The following is a 27,110-nucleotide window of genomic DNA, read 5'->3' as shown; positions in this document are numbered from 1 at the left end:
CGTCTTTGCAGCTTAAATTTAAAGCGGCGCTGCCTTGTAAAGGGAAGTTTACAATTATGAGCCTGGTGAAGATTTGATTGCGATTACATCACAAATTGCAGACACAAATTGCATTCACTAAAAAGGCAGCAACTGCTGGCATATGCAAAGCTGCAAGATAAATTTAATAGCATATGTACTGATGTGCACAGCAATGGAGGGGAGAGCAGGGCAGTCTAGCATGGCCTCTCCCACCACCCCTGCCTACCCAAATATTATCAAATGTTTTCCCTACATATCACCCATCACATGTCAACACTGTTTAATTTAATACTAGAAATATTCATTTGACTACAATTATAGTGCTCCTAAACCCCAAAATGAACTGTAATTGGTACAATATTAGCAACCAATCCTTTTACTTAACCAAGATATACATTTTTAACAAAGCTCATTACTACCTGACTTCAAAACATTATTCCAGACATTCAGTTCATAATATACTGTATGTCACGTGATAGCAGCTATCACCAGAGCTGAATACCCATATTCATTAAAAATAGCAATTGTTATCTTACACTTAGACAAAAGTTTTGATTGATCAAGGGAGATAAATAGCAATTTTGTGCATACAATCCGCAGAATCACTCTGCGCATGCCGAGAACCGGACCATACGCCCCAGAATGCAGCCACATTCAATTCATCTTTGAGTGCAAAGGACATTTACTACAGTCTATGTTTTCAGGGAGGGAACAGGGGAGGAAAGGGACGTTTGCCCATATTCAATGTACAGTAAGGAGGTGCCAAGCTCGAGCGCACACAGCAGCGTCCCATTCAAGCTCTGGGTTCCTCTCAGGTTACTTGTTTTTCAGCCGCATCTCTTACTCCAGCTACATGTCTAATCTAAGTGCTGCTTACTATTGATGACGGCTGTGTATGTATGCTATCACTTGTGTTTGCAATCAGGAGCAACTGTAAAAATGTATTTTATGTACAGTAGACATTCATAAAATACATGTAAATGTATTTCATGGAAAAAAATAAAATAAAAAACCCCACTTTTTTTCTTTTTCAATGTTTTATCATTAATGCCTATATTATTAATAAGTGACATTAGTTGAAATGCTTTTTTTCTGTGCGTTCTTTTGTGATTTTATCTTCCGCATATGTATTGGACGTATCCTGCAGTGTCTTGTTTAGTAGAGCAGAGCAGACCTACTCTGTATATATCACCACATGTATCTTCACAACCGCTCCCTGTTGAATTTGGGTCTACATATATCCGATTTATGTGTGTTTTAAAACAAACGCACATTGCACTCAGTATGTGTGCGTTAGTGAATCAGGCCCTAAGACTTTAATCGTATTTCATGGTTACATTTAATCTGACTATTTAGGGCCAATGCAATTAAAAGCTATGTGTCTCAAAGTGCCTGGAATGGCCACGAAAGCACTACGTGGCTAAGCAACTTTGCATATTTTTCTTTGCACCCTGTAGATGAGCTCAGTAGAATCTGCAATATTACTCGGAAATGTGCGCATCAAAACATTGTGGTGATGTCTGGGGGCACATCGCCTTGAATTAAATCGCCCCTTTTAAATAATAAAAAAAATTCTTTCCTTTTTACATTTAATTAGAACCATCAGTCTACATAACTTTTAACAATTAATAGTTTAAACAATGAATATTATACTGAATATGTCTCATTAGCCAGAGGAACACAAATTAATTTATTTATTTCTCCTAATAGTCTTTAATCCAGTATTTCAAGATGGTCAACAACCACCATCTTTCAGACATGGTGTGACCATGGACTACCAATTTTAGACCTTTGCTCATTTAGACCTCTTCACTATGAACATCTTCAAACTAATGTCCCCAATATACCAATAACAAAATACTCATACCCATCTTTGCATATTTCTAAGTACAAAGCTAATTTGTAAAAGCCATAAATACACTGAATTCCACAGATAAACAATATATGCTTGATGATGTGTTATGACATCAAAACATTAACAACATTTGAACCTCTAATATATGCACACACCAGGCGGAAAAATAACATGGCTACTACCACTATGGCAAAACAGAAACCATATATACCCACATTTAACATTTTACAAACCCACATGAAAATGAACAAACAATTTGTGTTTAGGTTATATAGAGAGATGACCTTTAAACTTTTCCATACAGCTTGTCTCACTCCTAAGGTTCAACTTCTTAGTCATCCAGGTCTAAACACTTGACACAGAATCTTTCCATTGTTTGTAGCACTGCTCCAAAATCCAAAAATCTTGGGATGCCATATATATCTACATTGCCTCCACACTTAAAATACCATTTACTTTTCCAGCAGACTGGGCATTCAAACTGACTGACTGACTGTAAGTAGCAACTTCTACTCAAGCAATGTTTCACTAGACACACCTTTACTGGGAATGATAACTAACAAGTTATTGTCCCTGTTCAACATGGCCTGTTCAAAAACAAATAGCAATAAAGAGAATCTGACAAGCAAAATTTAAAGCCATTGTCACGAACACGCTCCCAGCTTCCGTGACTTTGGTTGATTACTGTATGAGGTTACACACGATTCCAGCCCGCAGTCTCTCTCTACCTATCACACAGGTTATAGACCTACTGAATCGCCCCCACACATGTATAATCTGTGCCATGGGAATTTGGCTTGGACGATGGAGAGCTTATCAATGTGGATTGATTTTCCCAAAAGACTGACAATTTGTTGTAACTGCTCTCAGCTTTTAAAAGACACCTTTACACCTTTCCCCACCTCCCGGAGGGTTGTGATCTGTGACACTTTTTCCAATCACCATTTCCATGTTGCCTGATTTACTACCCAATACTACTATGTGCCTTAACTTTTCCGTGGAGAGTCACACAGACCCAATTTTATTATTAATAGATCCCTTATGAATTTACCCATCTATTGATACCAAACAAGCCTAGGTACACTGTGTCCGTTTGAGCTTATACTCATTTCCTCGACTTCTCTGTGTGGCAGAATTCAGAATTTGACATATGAGCTCCCCATCATCATGCTATTGAGGAATATGTGGTTGGTCAATACTTTTATTGATTTTAAGTGGCATATTTTAAAACTGAATTATTATTGTCTATATAAAATATAGCCAAGTCAGCACATGGTCTCTTTGAGACACACTATGCTGAGCAGTTCCTTAAAGTCTATTGAGGTGTCAAAACTCAATCCTAGGCCAGGATATATCTCGCTGCAGGGGCCTTTGAAACTGCTACAGGTAAACACTGCTATCTTCTAACACTGGGATGTGCAGAGCCACCGAATACACACACAACAGACTCTCTGGCTTCACATTTCACACTTTAGTAACTCAACTTATCAATGGATATACCATATCATTTGATATACCATATTTACACTGCAGTTATGATTAGAGATGCTCAGCCTAGGTTCCCCGAAAACCGAACACACCCGAACTTAGCAGATCCGAATACCGAGCCGAGCCAGCTAATTGTCATTGCTGAAATAGAAATAATAGGGCTGGCAGGCTTGGTCTTCTAAATCTGCAGTCACACTGTACTGTGTTATGAAGGTAAAACACAAAGAGGAGAGCTCCATTGCTCCATTGCTAATTGTCATTGCTGAAATAGAAATAATAGGGCTGGCAGGCTTGGTATTCTAAATCTGCAGTCACATTGTATTGTGTTATATATTTAACACACAAAGAGGAGAGCTCCATTGCTAAGTGTCATTGCTAAAATACAAATAATAGGGCTGACAGTGTCAGGCATTCTTAATCTGCATTCACATTGTACTGTGTTATCAAAAGGGATTCACAGCAGTACACAGAAGACCAGGAGCACCAAGCAGCTGCTGGCACTAGTCATGATGATAGTAATCCCTCTACGTCATCTGCTATAGCCTGTTAAAGTGCATAGTGTTTTTAAGTAAAGGAAACAAAAATGTAAAAAACACCTTTTACCTTGGTCAAGAAAAAAAGGCCTAAAGTGGTGTCCAAATACTTTTATTATTTTATTATTCCTAATACCTCATGTTTTCATTTTGCTAGATACACACAGATATGCAGTGTAAAGGATAGGCGCTGAAAACTGTCTTTTTGTTTGGGAAACAAAAATGGAAAGACCTTGTTATTCGGACTCCAAAAGAGGTGTCCAAATACTTTTACGTGTAAAACCCGAGCTGGAAGAAAACAGTAAGGCATTATAGGAAAATGTATGTTCAGATTCAGAAATTACACAAATCCCTGAGAAGAGTCTATCCACGAGTGCTATGTGTAATCCTGACATGACTGATAGTGTACCCATAAAGAAGGCCCCTTTCAGCATTTCTGCAAATGTTTGCATGAACAGCCCAAGTGTAGGCGGTGAAACACAAATTGAGGATGCCACTTTGGAATTGCAAGATGAGGGGGGTTTTCGTGTAACTGATGAGGGCGCTAATGAGGATGTTGATGAGGATGATGTTGTTTGTGTAAGTCCTGTCCCAGTGGAAGCAGTTCTTGCACGTGATAAGAAGAAGGCCATTGTCATGCCTGGGCATAAGACCAAAAAATCCACCTTTTATGTGTGGAATTATTTTTACCCAAATCCTGACAACAGTTGTCTAGCCATTTGTAACATTTGTAAAGCCACAGTCAGTAGAGGTAGGGAACTTAACCATCTAGGAACCTCATCCACGTTATGCCATTTGAAGTGAGTTCATGGCAAGCTGTTGAGAAAATTGGAAACCTATGCTAAAAAAATAACAACATCAGCTAGGTCCCTTCTCTCAGCTAGATTCCGACACCTGCAATCTACACCCACAACACTGTCCTCATCAATATCCTCAGTAGCAATCGGAGTTAGTCCTGCATCCAAGTTACTAAGGCTAGATAACTCCTTCACTATCCTGGATTCCTCAGAAGAATTCTTGAGCGTTAGTCCCACTGCTGCTGCTGGGGGTGAATCTTCATCCCAGAAGCAAACCAAGAAGAAGACTACTAGTAGTTTACAACAATTGACTGTTAAACAATCCTTTGCAAGAGGAATCAAGTATGAAAGCTGTCACCCAGTCGCAAAGCGGATCACAAATGCCATGGCGACTATGCTAGTATTAGATCTGCGTCCAATATCCACTATTAATGCAGCTGATTTTAAACAATTACTTGAGGTTTTGTTTACCCATTACCAAATTCCATCACAACACCATTTTGCTAGAAAGGCTATTCCTCACCTTTACCACAAGGTTCATAAAATGTAATTATTGGGCTAGAAAATGCCATTCTACCCTCTGTACACTTAACCCCAGATATGTGGACAAGCAGAACTGGGCAAACTAAAGATTATATGACTGTGACAGCCCACTGGGTTGGTGATTCGCCTTCACCAGCAGGAACAGCATGTACCCAAGTAAGTCACATTTTTCAGAGACAGCCTACTCTGTGTATCACCGGCTTTACTAAGAGGCATACAGCTGACAATCTGTTACAAAAACTAAGGGATGTCATTGCGACATGGCTTATCCCACTTGGACTTTCCTCAGGATACGTAATTTCTGATAACGCCACCAATATTGTGAGAGTATTACAACTGGGTGAATTCCATCACATTCCCTGTTTTGCTCACACAATAAATTTGGTGGCGCAGCGCTTTTAAAAAAAATGACAGGAACGTGCAGGAGATGCTGTCTGTGGCCTGTAAAATATCTGGACATTTCCGGCATTTGGCAACAGCGTGTAGGAGATTGCAACAGCTACAAGAGCAATTTAATTTGCCCTGCCACCTACTGAAGCAAGAGGTGGTGACAATGTGGAATTCCACCCTGTATATCACTTCTGCGGATGGAGGAACAGCAAAAAGCATCCACGCTTACTCCACAAGCCATGACAAAATCTCTAAAAGCAGGCCCTAAGTAGTGGCAACTTGTCCTGTCAGTATAACATAGTATCACAGACTTGCTTATCCTCCAACATGACTCAATTTACTTAGCACAAAGTGTTCTGCTCCCAATCCTTCTGCTCCTAATCTTCCTGTTTATTTTCCACTATCATGTCAGGTGTACAGGGTATGAAATGAAAGACATCATCGCTTGTAGCCCGGCAAGTGCGTGACGTTTAGTCGTAGATATATTTATACTATGCCCTATAAAGAGATGAACTATAATACCCCATTTATACTGCACCAAAATCCCAGGTTTTTCCCGGGGCGAGCTCAAACGACCCGGGTCTTGGTGCAGTATGAATGGTACAAGTCAAAAATCCCGGGTCTAAAAACCCGGGTCTTCAACCCGGGATTTATCGAGGGGTAATTCCCGGGTCGGACCCGGGTTGCCTGCACTATGAATGGTGCAACCCGGGTTTTTCAACCCGGGTTGCACAGAAAACAAGCTGATTGGCTGTCTGCCTGTCTCTGGAGGATGATGTCATCGGTGGCAGCCCATGGAAGATTGGAGAAGGAGTTTAGGAGTGCAGCTCAAGCTGAAGCAGCATCGGATTTTTTTGGAGAAAATTGCTTTTATTTCACTGAAAAAGTGTGTATTAACAGCAATTATGACACACTGGATGGAGGAAGAGGTGCGTGAGCTGCTGAATGTCAGAGGGGAGGAAGAAATTCGAAAGCAAGTGACTGGGACTGTGAAGGATGCCACAGTGTACTACAACATCGCCAAAATACTCACACAACGTGGCATAAAGAGGACACAGCAACAAGTCCTGAACAAATTGAAGTCCCTGAGGAAGCAGTACACTAAAGTCCATGACCACAACAGGTGCAAAAGTGGCGCTGCAAGAATGGACTGGCCCTTTTATGACCAGTGCAATATGGTCTTTGGACATTCTCCTCTGACAAATCCAATTGCACTGTCATCTTCTAGCAATGTGGATGCGGCTATACCAACACCACCAGAGAGCACACAGACAAGCGAGGCCGCAACGGTAATAATAGAAGATTCTATAGAAGACACCCCAGAACTGGAGTGCTCTGCCACAACAGATGACCCCAACATTTCTTTGGACGAACTGAATGATTCACAGCCATTCCCTGCTGCGCAAGTCGTTACAGATACTTCGCAAGAAAAGCAGCCAGAACCAGTGCCGGTGTCAAAGTCTACGCCAGGTCCCAGTTTACGCTCCAACAGTAAGTATCTTTAATAATCTCACATAATAGCCAACTATATATACATACCAATATATCTACATAATTGGCAAAAAAAAAATTAACTGTATAAACATAACTGCCAAAAACAGAGAACTATATCAACATAAATGCAAACCAAATACCAATATATCTGCATAACTTTAAAAAGAGAACTATATCAACAAAAAGCCCAAAAGACAAATATAATACACTCCAAAGTATTAAAACATTAACACGCATATGTTGCAGTGCAAAACTACTGGGCAAAAGGGAGGAGACCTCAAGCACATATCAGCTTACAACACTGCTTTTTTGTTCTGCCACATTATATATTTTAATGTATGTTTTACTGTGTTTTTTTCTACGTACAGTTTACAACGTTCCTAAAAAACGCAAAAGGCCCAACAAAATGGAGCAAGCAACTAAAACAATGACAACTGTCATGATGGATCAACTGCGGGAGATGGACAGCACCATGAGGGGACACGAGAATACACAACTGCAGCGTTTCATGGACAATGAGCGGGAACTCCAGGACTCTTTCCTCATGCAAATCATGAACATGCAGGAACGCGTGTTACGCAAAAATCGTGAGTGTATGATGGGATTCATGGACAGACTCCTCTCACGGGTGCAAGCACCTCCTTCAAGTCCTTACTATTATGACGAACATTATCCTATGTACCAGCGGGGCCAAACCATGTTAGGCAACAATAACCCTCCAAACCCGGTACAGAATACACAACATGCTCAACCTATGGGTAACCCCAACATAGAATACCCACCTGGTAACCAAACCACTCCACAACCAGAAATGCCACAATATCGGCAATTGTAATAATCATGTTTTATGGACAAATGTTTAACAGTTAATAGTTATCATGTATGTTACGTGTGATCTGGAATCACACCGTTAGCTTCACATATTACGTGAAAAGCAAATTTACACTTACTGTTTGGGCACATTTGTGTCTTCTGTTTACTACTTGTGTATATATATTTTTTTTTTCTACATGCAAGTAAGCACTTTTGTATTGTGTCATTTCATATTTTTGTGAAGAGACATATGAGGAAATATGTACAAAACAAAATACAATATGTGAAATAAACATTTTATTTTTATTTTTACATTTGTGTGGTACATTCAAACAAGTGAGGTCAAATTGGCAGTGAGGGTGGTCCTAATAAGTTCAGCAGAGGTATTGGTGCGCTCTCCTTCAAAAGTACTGGAGTCCACTGACAGTACTGGCATTTCAGATTCCTGCACATTCCACTCAGGTAGAAATTGCTCTTTTTGTATTTCGCAAATGTTATGTAAAATACAGCAAGCAGCAACCACGTGGGGCACAAGCTTGGTGTCAATGTCAATGCGCTTCAATAGACAGCGCCAACGTCCTTTCAAGCGCTCAAAAGCATTTTCCACCACCATCCGAGGCGAGCTGAGGGTATGTGTAAACCGGATCTGTTCCTGAGACAGGTGATGTTGCTGAGTGAACCCCTTCATCAGCCAGCGCCTTAAAGGGTAAGCAGCATCCCCAATGATGTGTACCGGTATCTCCACACCATCAACAAACGTAGATTTCTGTAAATAAAAACATGCAGTTTCACATCACCATGTTAAAAATATTGGTCACATAACGCAGTACACTTGGTACTATATGGTGAAAATGCATTTTGCAAGTGGTACATCTATATATAAAAAGGGCCAGTAAATACATACAATATTGATAGCAAACAATAGTATATAAGCTTCAATTACAAAAACATCATACAACATTACACCTATATTTACCTCTCTAGGGAACAGCCAGCCATCTTTTCTTTCCTCAGCAATTTGGTAAAGGTCTGAATTTGCTAGAACTCTGGCGTCATGAGAACGTCCAGGCCAGCCGATGAAAACATCTGTGAAACTGACATAAAAAAATACATATAGCAATGTTTTACAATACGCATTACACATGGCACAGTCACATAAAAAAAAACATAAAAAATGCTTACCAATAGTTGTGGTCAACCACAGCCTGCAGAATGATGGAATGCCAGCCTTTGCGGTTGTAGTAATCCGCATGGTTGTCTGTGGGGGCAATGATGGGGATGTGTGTCCCGTCTATGGCTCCAGCACACTGTGGAAACCCACGCTTCAGGAATCCTGCAATTGTATCATCCAGGCGCTGACCTTGCGGTAAGGAGATGAAGCGATGATACAGGGCTTCCAGCAATGCTGTGGTGTCTTCATGCACTAGAGTGCACACTGTGAATATCCCCACTCCAAACAAGCAGGAGATTGTCCGGTATTCTCCAGGGGTAGTATACCACCACAACACAATAGAAAGGCGCCTACATGGTGGAATAGGTTTCCCAAAGCTAGTGGCCTTCCTGGAAAGTGCTGGGGTAAGGTCCAGCACATAGTTAAATGTCCCACGTGACATTCTGAAGTGTTGCATCCACTGCTGTTCCTCAAACGCTTCCACAGTAGACCAGAAAGCTTCTCCGTGGCTACGCTCTCTGGCACGCATGGTTCGGTTACTGGCAGCACTGAATCTCAAAATTGAGGCAATGCTGGCCCTGAGAAAAGCTCTCCTCCTGCGCATATACAGACACCGAGTTTTCTTCTGTTGTGCCATAAACTTTGCCTTCCTCCTCCTGAACTGGGACTGTGCAAGAGTGCACAGTGTCAACAGCTGCAGCAAACTCTCATTTGCTGCATAAAACAGCAAAAACACACTAGTAAACATGAACTCTGGGCAACACAAAAGTGAGTCATCGGCATGATGAAAAGTAATGTGGTAAACAATCACCACCCACTTTTGCATCATCTTTATGCGTCAACAAACCAGTCACCTTTCAATGACATCACCATTTTTCAGCCAATGAAAACTGCTCTGGTGATGACTCCCACAAATTGCCAGGGCACAGACTTGTGCAGTATGAATGGGGTCAACCCGGGAAATTCCCGGGTCCGAGGTGCAGTATGAATGGTGTTTCTGAGCTGGGATGCTCAGAGCCCCGGCAAAAACCCGGCTTGAAAAACCCAGGATATTGCCGGGACGGCAGTATGAAAGTGGATTCATTATTGGATTCATTATTGACCTGTCTCACCTTTTAAAATAATCCCAGTGGTCGAAGTGGAAATTTAGAATTGGCATTATGGAAAATGTAAAATTAAATTAAATTTGATAGTTGTACAATGAAGGCAATAGGAGAAGTGGCGGTTTGGCATATTATCGTATACACCCCCACTTCGACCACTGATTAACTGATGCAATTTACTAAGGTTTTTATTTCCTTTCTCATTGTATATCCCCTCCATTTGTGCCCCACCTTTGCTCTAATATCTTTTCCTACCTACTCATGGCTACAAAATGATGGCTGTTACACAGAAATGGTATATATAGAAAGGAAGCTTGTGATTTTCTGATGCTACATGAAAAATAATGATTTCAGATCTGAATAGAGAGCACAGTTCCAAGTCAATCCAGGTCTCAACTTAGATATGTAAAACCTGAACATGTCTGACTAACCAAAATCTGAGCCATTACTCTCTAACAGGAAAAAACCTGTAACACACAGTAAATGTAACGTATGTTTTAGGTATGTACATGCTTGGACTGGCCTGTCGGGGAGCTGGGTTATCCACCTGTAGGCCTTGCCGCGTTATAGCTGCATTATAGCCCAGCCCCCTCCATTGTTAGGGCAGAGCTAACAGAACAGCTAACTCCTGACTCGAGTCCCAAACACTTCCGTTAAACACACTACCGCGCAGGTGAAGGGGAGATGAGAAGAGATGCCCATGGAGGAGAAGTTCCGGATATCCAGCAGCCCAGAAGAGCATGAAGGAGGGACGCAGGATCCATTTTTTCGCACAGGTTAGTAACTAAGTGCGCAGCCAGACTGTCATTTTAACAAAGAAGGATGAGGAGAGAAGAATAAGGGATATCATGAAATGAGCCATGAGGTATGCAAGAGGGATATGGCGTGAGGCATGAGGGATGAAAGAGGGATATGTGATGAGGCACGAGGGATGAATAAGGGATATGGGATGAGGGATAAAAAGAGGTATATGGCATGAGGCATGAGGTATGAAAGAGGGATGAGGCATGAGTGTGAAGGGGGGCCAAAGCAGCATGGTAGAGTGTGAAGGGGGGCCAAAGCAGCATGGTAGAGTGTGAAGGGGGGCCAAAGCACCATGGTAGAGTGTGAAGGGGGGGCCAAAGCAGCATGGCAGAGTGCGAAGTGGGGCCAATGCAGCATGGCAGAGTGTGAAGGGGGGCAAAGGCAGCATGGCAGAGGGTGATGAAGGGGGGCCAGGAGATGGGGGGAGCCAAAGCAGCATGGCATAGTGTGATAAAGGGGGGCTAGATGAAGGGGGGAGCAAAAGCAGCATGGAGGGCGCAGTGTGATCACAAGGGTGCACAGCATGGTGATGAAGGGGCACAGTAATGTGCGTGTGATGGCACAGCGGGCTTGTGGCAATGTACTGTGTGTGTTTGGTAGGTGGTGGCTAACTAATGGGTGCTATTTTGTTTGTGGGGTGATGGTGGGGCAATTTAAATTTATAGCGGGGACTATTAATTTAAGATGGGGTAGTTTGGGGGCTATTAATTGAATGTGGGGCTGAGTTTGAGGAGCATGAGGTCTATTTATTAAATATGAACATGTGAATATGAATTATTTAATGGCAGTGATGGTTGCTGGAAATAGTTGTTTGTTATATGTAAATGCTATTTATTTATTGCTGTGGTTGTTTGGATTGGGGAAAATATGTTTATTTATTCAATGGGAATACTATTACTTTAATGTTAGGGCTGGAGGAAGGCCTAAGTATTAATCGTGGGTCCTATTGATTTAATGCTGGGGCTGGTTAGAATTTTCTAAATGTAGCCATTTTTTTTTAAATAGGGCCCCCAACATTCCAGGATGCAGACAAGCTGCAACTAAATAAACCTGCAGCCACAGGTGGTGAAAGGGACAGGAACAGGTAGGAGAGAGCAGGACAGTCGGTCAAATGTTCTGATTCTAGTGGGGCATTCCCGATTTTTGGTGACTGTTCTGCCCAATCTAAGGGGCAAGTCAAGACTGTGTACTATTTATATACACACTGCATTCTTTATATACTACACCATGGTGCTAGCTGTCCTTTGTGGGCTGACCCCACCCTCACTAGTACAAGAAAAAAGAAAGAATATGTAGGATGCACAAATGCTCTGGGTGATTGTCATACTCGTGAGAAAATAATGGGACTATTGTATAAAACTTAACCTTTATTAGCTGTTATTATCAGTGAAATATAAAATTAATTAAACCTTAAAAACAACTGTGTGCTTTAAAATCCGCTGGTTGAACCATAGCCATATATTTGATAAGGTGCTGGGGATTGCTCTAAAGAAGACTTAATGATTGACTGTTGGTAATATGGCATGCATGATTGGTATCTGGTAGACCAGACCCTCTAGCGTCTGGTCTCTCCTCTATTATGGCTGGCCACACCCCTGCTGGTGGGCCCCTAGCGTTGCAGTCCACCGGTGGGCTCTTCATGCCCCAGTTCGACACTGGGTATGTGTTATCTGTTAAGATATATATGTTTAATATACAGTTATGTGTAGGTTACAAGTACTTTTCAAACAGAAAATATTCTATTAAACATTGTAAAATTATCAATGTTTAGTGATCATTTAAAATACCTTGAAAATCTAAAGATATTTTTGAACAATTTCCATTGTACATGTCCCAGTACTTATACCATTGTGTAACTTGTAATATAATACAAAGCAGTGTACTAAATGGTATTATATGTTCAGAAATGTGGTCAAAATTTCCTGAGTAGGTCACCAACGCAAGTACTTTTTAAAGTCCCAATGCCCCAATACCCTGGACTGACTGCCACATCCAATAATGCAAAATCCAATTATTTACAATAGTGCTCTAAAGCAGCATAATGACGTCAAGGGATGTGGACCTAAGACAAAGCTGTGTTGCAGCCTCCTCTGAAAATTGGGCTCCTTTGTGGGAGCCTGATTTCATAACTGCACCCAACATCACAAAAGGTAGGGGACCAAAGGGAGAAACCCTAACATTCAGGTATATACAATAGCCTCTATGTTTTCAGCATTTTATTCTAGCTGTTGTTGTTGTTGTTGTTGTTGTTTTTATATTTCACTATATGAAAAAAAATTTTTTTAAAAACTCAAAATCTAAAATAAATGATAGATGTCCCTTACTACAGTGATGTAGGTCTATAGGCAAATGAAGATTGATAATATACATTTGTTTATTTTCTAGAATCAAAACTATGTAAAAATCCACTCGTTATAAAAAATGGTGAATTAACTGAAGATTCTAAACAAGAATTCTATAATACTGACAACATTGTGAGATACAGATGCAATCCTGGATTCCAAATTAGTGAGTCAGACGAAAGTATTTGTGTGGATGGACAGTGGACGGCACCACCTATATGTACAGGTAAGAATTTCAAGTTGTTTCCAAACCTAATGGAAGATTTTATTTTTTAATGGATTATTGAGAAACATGGTTTTATATCAGTTATAGAGAAGACTTAATTAGGATCGTATTTATACATACACACCTCTTTATCGGGTATATTCACTAAAAAGTGGAGATAGGGCTGCTTTTCTTTTGCCATTAGTAGCAGAGATAGAAAATTTGTAAGAAAGCATCATACATTCACTCAGCCAATCGAAACACATACAGTTTGAGTGGGTGTTTGTGTGCCAGTGTGTGTGTATGAAAGAGAGTGTGAGTCAATTGGTATAGATGAGTGTGTATGCGAGAGACATACAGGGCTGTAATAAAAGCAAGTCATAATGATGTTTTATTTTCAGGAGCCCCATCAAATTGCTTGTCTTTAGGCCCTCACAACACTTAATCTGGCCCTGAAAGACACAACCGTGAACAATAAAGTACTTGTGCATAACTGTGAACAATAAAGCACTTGTGCAACCTCCTTCAATTCGAAATCAGTGTATTTCTGAAAATGAAAAGCTTAACATTTTCAAAGCATATTGCTAAAATTTTGTATTGAAAAACTAGCTTTTAAAAAAAAGTTTGCCTGGATATTTCACAAACCAGATGCATCAAACAGAAAACCCACAAAATATATAACATATATGTGTCAAGGTTATCTAGATATTATGGTGTCCTTTTTATTAATAAGCAGCAAAATAAAATGGCCCCAGCCAAATGCAGTATAGAGCTGGGAACCCCAAAAAATATCCATGCTCCCACCTGGTACAGTGTGGATCTGAGGTAAAACCCTATGCCCCTGCTTAATATTGGCTAATATTGGAGGCCCTACACATCACCCACCTAAAGGAGGTGGACCACTACTTTATTTCTGGAAGTCCTACCTAGGGCCTCCACCGTCTCCAACTAGAGTTATACTAAAAGCCACCTCTGGTGTTAACCCATGACAATGAAGATTGCTAGGTTTAAGCAACCAGTTGTTGTGGGTTTGGATTTTCATCTAAATTATATGAGTATATCCAAGATAACATTTACCCTCTAAATGCCCTGCATGTCTCCCTTGCAAATGCATGTCTGTTTTTCACATTGCCTTCGCTTGGTTGTTTTAATTTCTTCAAGGTACTTATATTTCTTATGAAACTAATCTATATGGCTGAATCTTATCTTATTCACATCCAAGTAGGTGAAACCTTTTCTCCCTTGGTTGAATATTTACAACTTGCTGGCGGGTTGGATAGTCTTTTGTTACATTTTATTTATTTGCTATATTTTGGACTAGTAGTATTTGCTGATGGGTTACTCATGCCATACGTAAAAAATCCTGCAATGGTGTTGATAGGAGCAATATATGGTCTATTCATGGGTAGACAAATAATCTTTGTGGATGGACTTACCACTACTTGTCACATGATCTCCTAATGAAAGTCATTATGCAAGACGTCCGATACACACGGCCTATACTTGATTTGCACAAGTATACCTAGATTTGCACCAAAGAGGATAGGTTTGTGGAGGAAGGTGGTGGAATCTTAAGAGGAGCAGGAAATTGCAGAGGATCAGGGGAGCAGATGGGCCTAATAATGGTGTTCCTAGTGAAGTATGGAGGCGGGGCACCGATACAGCTTGTTTTAGGGAGCAGTACAAAAACGAGATTCCATTTTGCGGAGCAAGCTTATTGAAACAAAGTAAAGGGCATTCTATAGTATTTTTGTTTTCGTTAACTCAGTGAAAGGACTTGTATTTTGAACAGCTCAGAGCTGGTGGTCGTTGTGTCTCAGTCCTGTACTTTTAATTGGATTCATTTTGCTTCTTCAGGATACACTTCAGCAGAAAAGCGCATATCTAAGAGTATTTTGCTCAATGTTAAACAAAGATTGAAACAGGTTTAAACTGAAGAATTTAAAAGTAAAGAAAAAAATGGGCCATCTTCTGCTTTATCTGATTTAAAAAATATTGCTTTGCAAAATGAGGCTCAAAGGTGAGACTTCTCAAGCTATCTCAAGATCTGGTAGCTTGCACATAAATATTTGTGACTGCTTTTAGTAGCTCTTTTATAGAAGTTATACTCTCTAGTATTGTAGCTCTCCAATAAGTAGATCCCAAATGCATATTTTGTTAAAATCATTTGACCACCTACAGTAATTATTAGTAAAAAATAGATATCAAATAACAGCTTTATTCTGTATCTGTACAATGGATTAGTGTTGTGTCAACCAATCATGGATACTTTTGTGGTTCCCCCAATAAACAAGCTGCAAGGGCGATTGAAAGTGTATATCGCATACGATGGTTTGCAGTAAAGAAAAAAAATCCTGGAGATTGGGTTGCATCCTGTTCTTTTAATAGAACCATTCTCTACAGAAGTGCATTTGCAGGCATAATACAAATAAGATTATATTATTACAGGAGGCAATTTTGTGTGGTCTGTAATAAACAGCCCCATGTACAGTACATTGTGTAAAATAACAAAAATAAACAAATGTGCAATATGGCCCCCTCCCTAAAGGCAACAAGCATTGTCTCCCAATAACAAGCATTGGGTCCCAATTCCCCCTTTTAACACGTTGTGTCTCCTGTCAGTCTTCCCTCACCTTTAGATTGTAAACTCCCTTGAGCAGGGCCCTCCTACTCCTGTTTACATTTAGTCCTCTGTCTCTTCTCTCCATTTTGTCACTTGACTCTTGCCCCCATCATTTTACTCTTCACTAGTGCCAAATCTTCTCTATCTCTGCCTTGATCCTGTAAGTTGTACTCCACTCTACTGGGCACTGGCGTTACCTTTTTTCACTCCCCTTCTCCCTTCACTTCCCTTCTACCTGTACACTGGAAGTCACCTCTTCCTCTTTGCCCTGTGCACATGTCTCTGCCTAGCTGGTAATTAATTATACTTTTTGCACTTTGTTTGCACTGCACTGTGCTTCTGTACTACCCTGTATGCCATGTATCGTTACCCTGTACAGTTTTCCCTTGATCTATATACGGCGCTGCGGATCCTTTGTGGTGCCTCACAAATAAAAGATAATAAAATATAATAATAATACTATAGTGGAAAGAAGCCCCAAGTTGGTTAGCTCCAGGCTAAAATTTTGCTGAAAAGAGAGCCAGGGTACTTAGCAAAAATGAATCCCTAGGATTCAAAACTTTGCCACACCAGTGATCCTACTACAATGACCATTATGCCACAATAGATTAAAAGGTATACACACAATTTTAAAATGAACTTTAATTGAATAAAGAACTACTCATAATCCTTGTTAATGTATTTATTAAATTAAAAAAATGTCTCCTAGCTGAAAAATCCCTGTAAATCCTATCTGGACTTTACTATTAACTGATGCAAAATGACTGTAACTGGATGCCCACCCTAAGTCAATCAAGAGTCTTTTCCCAAACTGTCTGCTTGTGATTGGCTGACTGTTGAAAGTGTCTTTTGTGTCTTAAGAGCCCCTTTTCATTCTACAGAGACCACAGGGATGGCAGAGATGGCATTTCAAAGATGAAATCTTGTTAATTATCCTCAACTCCACAGATAATGAAGGCAGAAGGGCAATGGCGGTAGTAACCTCTGGGAGTTTGGGCACAATGGTTGAGGATTTGTGAGAGAGCACAGTGCTTTTAACATTAATAATTTAGTTAGTACACAGTGCAGGGAACCTTTTTTTCCTCTTCTGTATAAATTAAGACCAAGGGGTAAATGTATGAAGCTCCGGGTTCTTCAACACTCGCGAGTTCGGCGTCTTCAGCGCTTAGATTTAAAGCGGCGCTGCCTTGTAAAGGGAAACTTCCCTTTACAAGGCAGCGCCCCTTTAAATTTAAGCGCTGAAGACGCCAAACTCGCAGGTGTTGAAGAACCCCGAGCTTCATACATTTACACCCCAATCTCTACCAGCTCTCAGCTGGTGACAAATTAAAGTTCTTAAGAGTGGAAATGGCCATGCATAGCAAGGAACACCCCTGTATATGCACTCTCTCCACCTTCTTATCTCATTGCAATAAACTTACTCTGCAAAATTAAATCTAGTTTCTTCACTGCTCTACAAAATGAGGAGCACTGGTGCTCCTACTCCAAATTTCAATAGGAACATCTTCAGCTCACCTAGCTCTTTTGATCTGGCTGTGCAGATTTGTGCTTTTCTGCAAATGTCTCACTTGCTTCACATACCTATGTGCTCCTGTGGGAATCAGGGCAAACATGCATATGTTGGGACCAGCAGCATTTGCGTTTTAGAGCTGCTATTTTGTAAAAATGCATGAAAAGGAAAAAAAAAAAGAAAATGTGCTTTTTTGAGGCACTCAGCGATTCGATTATAGACTGTAATAAAAAAAAATCTTTATTAGCATATTTAAAACAATTTATTAAAAACTTCCATAATTCCCACCCATATACTCAATAGTTAGCGAAAAGATTAAAACCAAATAAGGTGATTACTGTGCAATGTGTCATTTAAAATAGCAATATTAAATTGCTAAGCACCCTACTATTAGAATAAATAACTTCAATCTCTCCAGTATTGTGTCTCTGGTGTTTTTTAATATATAAGCAGCTGCTCAAACATTAGCTTGTTCCAAATCTGATAGAAAGAAGAGGGGGGGGGGATTTCTAATCAAATGGTGTAGATGGCATACATATGAATTCTGATGTATATCGAATAAATGCTTTATAAAGAACATAATTAATAGATTAATAAGAACCTTTTTATCATGCATAAGGGCCTGATTCATTAAGGATCTTAAATGAAAAAGTATCTTATTTCAGTCTCCAGGACAAAACCATGTTGCAATGCAAGGGGTGCAGTGGAGCACGCAGGGGGGGGTTCTGGGTCTCCAGAAACCCCTCCCCTCCGCTAAAAAAGTGCCCTATATAGCTCAAAGAAGCGTCCGCGGCGGTGCTGTATTGTATACAGCACCGCAGCGGTAAGTTAAATACTGACTGTGCGCAGCGGCTGCTGTATAGTACAGTGCTGCCTAAACGGAGCTGCCGCGCATGCGCAGCTCTCTCGTTTTTGTTTTTGTTTTCGGTGGAGGGGAAACCTGTTTTCTGTTTTGCACATAAGTTAAATGCTGACTGTTTTTTCATGTAACACACAAATACTTGATAGCTTATTTGTACACTGAAATTTAAAGTTGATATTTGTGTGCTACATGAAAAAACAGTCAGTATTTAACTTGTGTGCAAAACAGAAAACTAGTTTGCACCCCTTCCATTGTAACATGTAATGTAATGAATCAGGCCCCAAGTCTTTAAATTTCACAAATAATGTCATATTGGCTTTATATTTTGAAAGGCAATTCTCTCTCTCTGGGATTAGGTTTATATTACTCCTAATTCAACTGGAATGATCCAGAAATCTGCAATGTAGCAGTGCAATGACTGCTTCACTGAAATCCCCATTAGAATGCCAAGCTCTCTGCTGTCTTGGGGGGAAGGGGGGGGGTAAAAAAATCTTCAGAGGAAAACCATGCAGACATGTAAACATAACATAAGTCCAACCTCTTACCATATCACATCCATGTCCCTTGATGAAACTGCTTACTTACATTACATAAAGGGGGTTGTAATTCAAGTTTAAAGCTGACATATGAATGTATGGAAGTGCTCCTTAAATGTTACCAAGTTGGAGTAACTATACTAAATTATACTATATGAATAGAACTGTGTCTATTTAATAATGAACTGTGGGGGAAAGGTTGTGTTAAAGTCACTGTGACTAATCTGTATCTATTTGCATATTGTTGATACAATATTGCCTTACACTGGGAATTACCATTTCATCTGGACTCAGATATTCATTTAAAAAGCAACCTGCCGATATTGCTAAATTTTGTTTGTATAAGCAATATGCTTATCTGTCTCTCTCACTTATACTGTATGTTATATAATCTTTTTTACCGACTGTGAAGGTCTGCCCAGGGTTGTCTGGAACATATGTGTTGGGACTAAATATTGCTATGTTGAAGGACCTGTGAAGTTCTGTATTCACCATCTTTCCTATTAGGTTTAATGTCCAAAAGTCAATAATGTATATTCTCTGTATAATAGCTATATATATATATATATATATATATATATATATATATATAAGAGCCCGCTACTGCAGAAGCACACGCGAACAACAACTTACTTTTTATGGTGCTTTATTGTCAGGATGGTAAATGTTTGACACCGTATACTTGTACACAGGGCCAGATTAACCATAGGGCTAACTGGGCTACAGCCCAGGGGCCTATGGCATCCAGGGGGCCCTTGAAAGTGCTCAGCAGCAGTATTGATCGGTCGGGGGTGGGGGCGCCCCCGGCGCAATCAGTGCTGCTGAGCACTTTCACTGCGGTTCTTCTCCGGCGAGCTGTAGTCTCCTTACTGAGGAGATCTTGTGAGTCTCACTCTCACGAGATCTCCTCAGTAAAGAGCGTACAGCGCGCCTGGGAAGGAGGTAAGTGCCGGGGGGGAGGCGCTGGCAGCTTGGATCACGGGGGGCGCGGGCAGCTAGGATCATGGGGGGCCACCCTCACGGGGGAATGGAGGTCCCCTTATCCCAGGGGCCTCCATTCCATTAATCCAGCCCTGCTTGTACAGCAATCATGGAGACCCTAAACACTAGCTATACATAGTCCAGCTCTCTCACAGAACCTGCCAGCTCACCCAGCATTGGTCTCCCTGAACAAATGAAACAAACAAGCTTTTATACATGATTCTCCTCCCCCAGCCTTAGCTTGATGGACAGGTGACACACCCACCTTCTCTTTAAAAGAAAACACCCATCACTGCCTCTGTTTGCAAAACCAGACATGCCCTGTCTGTTTGCTGAGAGGAAGGATTTCAGATCATGTAAGTTTAACCAAATTTAAACTATTGCTTTTCATACATAAGTCTTCACTCTAGGTGCATTACTGCACAAATGTTTTACTCTACTTCCTTGCTTTCTCTGTATATTGCCAGCTAAATGCCTCCTTTTGTTACAATATATATATATATATATATATATATATATATATATATATATATATATATATAAAATGTATATGTATATGTGTGTGTAACTCACTTAAGGACACTGGTGAGGAGATATTCATATAGAATAAATGCAAAAGCTCCACATTCTGCTCTTCAGCTAGTCAGCATGATGCACATATCCATACTTCCCAGCAGTCCCGGTTTAGACGGAAAAATCCTGATTTTATGTGACTGTCCCAACAGTCATACCTGGACTGTTGGGAGGTTGAGAGTGGGAGTTGCAACTGGTGTGTGTGTGTGTGTGTGTGTGTGTGTGTGTGTGTGTATTCAGGTTTTTGAAGGGAGGACAACAGGAAATCTCTCTGGACAGCAGTGCTATAAATCCAGGCCAGCGCACACACTGTTGACCCAACCAGGAAACCACCACAGGCCAGCATATGAGTAAGTGTCCACTGCTGCACAGTGTAAAGCAGCCCAGTGTAATCCCAAAACTCGAATCACTCCCGCCAGGCTGACTGATACTTTCACAGGGTGGTAGTTGCAAATGACAACTCAGCCAAACCTTCTATGGCAGCTTGACAATCTGCCAGACAGAAGCAGGACAAGGAGAACCCTTGATGGCTGCATCAGGCGCCAGAGCCCTAAACTTATCCTAGAAGGCGTCAGCTAGCCCTTTCTCTACACCTGGTACATGCCTGGCCCGGAAGCTAGTATCAAAATGCAGGCAATGCAAAACCAGCCTGCACATCATGCTGGGGGAAAGAAACACTTTGATTATTAATGGCCAGTGCAATGTTTATGCTATCACACCGGAAGATGATCTGCTTGCTTTGAAACCTAGATGACCACAATTCAACCACCACTACAATAGCGAAAAGTTCCAGCAGGACGAGGGTAGCAGTCCATCTGGAACTGACCCAATCATCAGGCCAAGGTACAGGGCACCAATCACCGACAAAATAGGCACTGAAACCAACTGCCCCTGCAGCGTCTGAACAGTTGCAACTCTCTACTGGACACAGGAAGCTCTGGCCATTTGCGCACCCTGTTGAATTCTCTGAGAAATGCATCCCAGACAGGCAAATCCTCCCTGATCTCCTTGAAAGGGAAGTATGGCAGCAAGGCCTGTTGCTGAAACCCACTCGAATTTGCGAGAAAAAAATCCTATCCATAGGCATCACCCGGTAGGTAAAATTGAACAGGCCCTAAAGAGGTTGCACCTTTTTCATCATCTTTGGGGACCCCTTGATGTCAGCAATCTTTATGTGCAGTTTACGGACCTTATCTGCAGGCAGCCGACAGAGCCCTAAAACCATGCCAATATCAATGCCCAAATAAGACGGACAAGTAGTGGGACCCTCCGGCTTATCACAGGCAACAGGAACTTCGAGGGAACAAAAAGTGCAATAGCAGAAAACAAGGTGTCCGAAGGTTGTGGACTGACCCATTCCCACCACCAGGAAATCGTCCAAGTATGGGCAATTTAGGAATGACGACTTCTCGCTTCAACATACCAATGCAGGAAGGAACTGAAGTTTTCAAAAAATCAACAGAAAATGGCGCACCCCATGGGGAGTCACTTGTCCATGTAAAAAACCATTGACTAACTGAAACCCCATAAAAGGGAAACAGCTCGAAATGCAGAGGAAGTAGACGAAAAGTGGATTTGATAGCCAGTAGAGCCCCTTTACTTTTAAGCATCTCCAAGGCGGACTCAAACGATTGGTAAGACACATTACAAACTATATTCAGGAATAGCGTCGCTAGGCGGGAATGACCAAGCACCCATGAACCAATTGGGAATGCAGATCCAGTGGAGTGTGACAGCTGGGCCGGAACCCTATGTCCCTAGAACACAGAAGCAGGGGCTGGCAAGACACCGCAAAAGGCCACTGAGACTGATCCAGATACAGAAGCGCCCGCGAGGAGGTACATATATTTGAATATTACCCTACAAAAATAACACTACAGTCTGGCACAGACAACATACAGGTTAAAATGAAAGAACCTCACCAGTATCCTAACCACTCTCAGGGACTGCTGTCTATCCAATCAAGCTTCTCCCCCTCTCTTCTTTCAGACTTCCAGTGCAAGGCAGTAGTCCTAAGTCACTGTCACTCTGCTTTGGCAGACACACAGCTCCCCAAGACCTGGACAGGTAGATCAGGACAAAGGCAGTACTCCAAGGACAGGTTGTCCCTTTCCTGTCAGGGCAAAGACTGAGGCCTCAATGCCAGCCTGACTGCAGCTATCACTGGGTAGTGAATGCAGATTTGCTGTTCTCTGGAGTTAGTATCTATAGGCAGAAATGACCTTTTCAGGAGTTTCGGGACCTGCCTGATTGGTCCTTTTCTTTGTTTACCTTTTCACAGATAACAGATGATTTGCTCTTGATACAATTAGGGACAGGTATTATTCTGTGGCTATATTCTGTGAATATATACAAGATTAAAATGATTGACAAGTATGGGGAACCAGAGGGCTAGAAAAAGTATATGTTTTCATAGTCCACAGTTTGAGAGAAATGTGGTGGTCGAGTATGATGGGATTTCCTTCCCTTAACTTGTCCTCCAGACACGATTCAGGTTCTTTTTTGGTCGGACATCCGGTGGTCAGGAGATAAATACTTCAATGAGAGGGACAAGGATTGGTCAAATAACTTGGGTTTATTAATAATGCGGTAAAGATAATTTTGGTAAGCAACCGCGCCACTGACCCCTTCAACTCAATGGTAATGACAAAATATTAATTTGATCAACATAGAGCACAATAGCATTTAACATATAATAACAATAAATCAATTTTCAGGTAAATCACATAACATTAACATCATCTAAAACATTTGGTGCACCAATATTATCCCTGGTAACGTTACTATATTTTACACTCAGTCCTGGGTTGAACTGTGCACAGGAAAGTGCAAGAAACAAGAAAGTGGTGCACGTGGTTGGGGCCCATAAATTACTTTATCACGCCAAATAAACTGATGATCTTTTGTATTACACAGTCTCTCTATTTTCTCTCCTCTCACACTGTTCTCAGTACATAGCTCAGTCTGTTTAGTGTGATGTCACAGATCTCTATACTGCTTATTTGTTTTCAGTACTTTCCTTTTTACTCACACCTCTCTTTGGCTCACTTCTTATCTTCTACTCTTCTTACACTTACTTCACTTTTAATCTGCTTATATATCACTTTGTCCGATTTTCATTCTGTCCCTATTTTTCTCTCTCAGTCTATGCAGACACAGGGATCTCTCTCCCTCAGAAGTCTAGAACTTTCCTCTTCCCACTGCCTTCTGGGAGTTCACAGTTATTACCAAAGTTAGTGAACTTGTTGCTATGCCACACTCCTCCTTCCTGTCACTCCCGGCAACCACCAACCACTCCCAACTGTCACTTCTCCCTCAAGAAATTTTTTATTTTATTTTTTTTAAATCTTTATAAACACTTTTAACAATTAACAAATTAAATTAACAAATTAAAAACTCATAGATACACCCCAGGGTACTCAGATTTTGGGGCACCACAGAAACAACAGCGGGATATTGGGAAGATTGAGACAGGGGATCAACAACATGCCCTGGGCTGGGGGGGCCAGAGTGGGGTGATGTAACAAAAGCCCACCAGCCTCATGATGGGGCCTCCTATCATGTCTCTGATTGGTTACTACCATGGCTGAGAAACAGGAGGGGACACACTATGCCCTCCAGCTGCACATGCAGGGGTGACTCTGTAGCCAAGTGAACTAATGGCAGTGGGGTAAGCCTTCCCCGCCACAATGGAGCTGGCCTGAACTGCGGCCCAGTCGGCTTTAACAACCACCGGTGAGGCCAGGAATTTATCAGCATCCCTAGCCATGCTGAAGTAAGCAATAATACGACATGCTCGCTGATGGCATCTGCAAGCTATGGGGAACAGCAACTGTGGTGTCAGATAAGTGAACACTGGAGGAGCAGGTGGAGCCCACAACAAGATCCATGGAGTCACCGATAGGGCTCTCCTTGGGACTGACGGGGACACTAGGGAATTTAGAACAATTAAAAGGGGAAGAAAAATTTCCCTCGGATTTAATTCATCCCTCCGTTATAAGTCTGGTTTTAAATGCCTTCAGGATTGCAACCCCTCTAATTTAAAATTTTTAGAAATTCTGGATGGGAGGGGACTACAAACAAGCAATAAATAATACGCTGCAAAATGCATCTATACATTGAAAACATTAACACCGGCTAGCCGTAATATTGACTTTGAGGTCAGTTCATTTATGTATATACCACCACATTTAGGAAGAGAAACTATTGAAAGAAAATCATATGTATCATACCTATCCGCAGCCTTTGACACCGTAGACCACCCCCTTCGCTCTCTCGGTCTCTCTGGCTCTGTCCTCACCTGGTTCACCTCTTACCTCGCCAACCGCTCTTTCTCTGTTTCCATCTCCGGCTCATCCTCCCCACCCTCCGCCCTCCCTGTAGGAGTCCCTCAGGGCTCTGTTCTTGGTCCTCTACTCTTCTCACTCTACACTACCTCCCTCGGTGCTCTCATCACTTCATTCAGTCTTCAGTATCACCTATACGCCGATGATATTCAACTTTACATCTCTTCTCCCGATCTCTCCCCCCCCTCCTCTCTCGTGTTTCTGACTGCCTCTCAGCCATCTCCTCTTGGATGTCCTCACGCTTTCTCAAAATTAACATTGCTAAAACCGAACTCATTGTTTTCCCTCCGTCTTATTCCCCTTCTCACCTGGATCTCTCCATCACTGTCAACAACTCCACTATCTCTTCTGTCCCCCAACTCCGCTGCTTGGGAGTCACCCTCGACTCCTCTCTTTCTTTTGCCCCCCACATTCAATCCCTTGCCCAATCCTGTCGCTTCCAACTTCGCAACATCGCCCGCATCCGGCCCTTCCTATCACACGAAGCATCCAAAACTATTATCCACGCGCTTATCATTTCCTGGCTGGACTACTGCAACCTTCTCCTCACCGGCCTCCCCCGCTCTTGCTTCGCCCCCCTTCGTTCTATACTCAACGCAGCTGCGAGGCTTATCTTCCTTTCTCGCCGCTCCTCTTCTGCCTCCCCTCTCTGCCTTGCCCTACACTGGCTCCCCTTCCCTTACAGAATCCTTTTTAAACTTCTCACCCTCACCTACAAGGCTCTCTCCCACTCCACTGCCCCTTATATCTCCAATCTCCTCTCCATCCACACTCCCGCCCGGTCCCTGCGTTCAGCCAATGACCGTCGCCTCTCCTCCACTCTGATCACCTCATCCCACTCCAGAATTCAAGACTTCTCCCGAGCTGCCCCCCTGCATTGGAATGATCTCCCACGCTCCATCCGTTTGTCCCCCAACCTGTGCTCCTTCAAACGGGGACTGAAAACTCATCTCTTCCGCATAGCCTATCAGCTTTCCACCTAACCCTCTTTCCATGGTCTCTTTCCTCTCTTCGCTCCTCCTCAGTAGAGGGGAGCGCTTGCTCCCCTCCTCCGACACCCTCTGTGCCTGTCGTCTGTCTCCCCTCCCCTTAGGATGTAAGCTCGTATGAGCAGGGCCCTTCTCCCTCCTGTCTCTCTACCTTCTCTTCTGCTCCAACCTCCATATATTTGCCTTGCCTGGAGCCTCTGAAGTCTTGGTACTACTCGTTTTTTGTTTTGTACTGTTATTCCCTGTACTGTCCATTGTTTGTATTGTGTACGGCGCTGCGGAAACCTTGTGGCGCCTTATAAATAAATGATAATAATAATCATAATAATAATAATATGTATAAGTACCCCTGTTACATGCTATCCATTTCTTATCTTTCATTCACTTCCTTATTTTTTGTTTTGTTACTTTCCATTAAAAATTAAAAATGCTGTGTGTGTAGTCACGATCAGAGAGAGAGTGAGAACAATAGGCCAGGGTGCTTATATGCAGCTTGAATTAGAATGAACAGTGATGATGTCACGAATACACAAGCATCACATATAGGGGTCTTCATTGGCTCAGGGTTAAAGATGTACCAGTTGTCTGCTGGTCATAGGCTAATTCACAGGATTCTTTTGGGAAGGTGTGATCACCTTACCCCCACCCCCCCAACAGCTGAAAACATGTGCTGCTTAAGGAAACTGACCCAAACCAGTTTTCATACAATCTCATTTTGAACATTTAATATTTTATCTTCCATAACTAGTGATCGCTAGAAGCGATTGCAAAGACGAAAGTAGCAGATTCCAGATGGTAATGTGCAGAACAAAATGACACTAAACATGATACATTTCCTATATCCTAAGCCTTAGATACCTTTAATATATTATAATTTATGTATAAACAATCTCTAACACATTTTACTAATAAACAAATGTGAATTGGAACCTTAATAAATGTGTGTTATTTAAGAGTGTAAGTGTAAGTGTGTGTGTGTTTTTCACCCGTCCAATTGTGTGGTGTATTAATCGCAATTGCATGGTAAAACAATATTAACCAATTTGGTTTACTTAATCCAATTACTTGACTTCCACACTAGGTAACTGTAATATGAAATTATGGGGTAAATTAGGCAGTGGAGCTTTTTGT

The 27,110-nt window shown here is 41.6% G+C and overlaps 2 protein-coding genes across 3 annotated transcripts in view; both read left to right on the top strand.

The window, feature by feature from the left end:
* Positions 1-27,110, top strand: part of LOC142099297 (complement factor H-like) — a 359,733-nt gene that overhangs the window by 232,519 nt on the left and 100,104 nt on the right. For both annotated transcript variants that reach the window (XM_075182616.1, XM_075182615.1), the window contains one exon: positions 13,398-13,580. In XM_075182616.1, coding sequence (XP_075038717.1) covers positions 13,398-13,580 — 183 coding nt within the window. The remainder of the gene's footprint in view (positions 1-13,397; positions 13,581-27,110) is intronic.
* LOC142099305 (uncharacterized) lies at positions 6,199-8,122 on the top strand. The gene is made up of 2 exons (XM_075182634.1): positions 6,199-7,118; positions 7,490-8,122. Exons 1-2 carry the CDS (start codon positions 6,422-6,424, stop codon positions 7,954-7,956), a joined length of 1,164 nt encoding a protein of 387 aa, XP_075038735.1. The 5' UTR covers positions 6,199-6,421; the 3' UTR covers positions 7,957-8,122.

Source organism: Mixophyes fleayi, chromosome 8, assembly GCF_038048845.1.
Source record: "Mixophyes fleayi isolate aMixFle1 chromosome 8, aMixFle1.hap1, whole genome shotgun sequence".
NCBI classification, from domain to species: domain Eukaryota; kingdom Metazoa; phylum Chordata; class Amphibia; order Anura; family Limnodynastidae; genus Mixophyes; species Mixophyes fleayi.
Note: the sequence above shows the minus strand (reverse complement) of the source record. Positions and strands in the feature narration are given on the sequence as shown.

Coding starts and splice junctions, on each gene's coding strand:
- LOC142099305 (XM_075182634.1), top strand. CDS start 6,422: ATGGAAGATTGGAGAAGGAGTTTAGGAGTGCAGCTCAAGCTGAAGCAG. Junction 7,119..7,489: donor TCCCAGTTTACGCTCCAACA/GTAAGTATCTTT, acceptor TTCTACGTACAG/TTTACAACGTTCCTAAAAAA.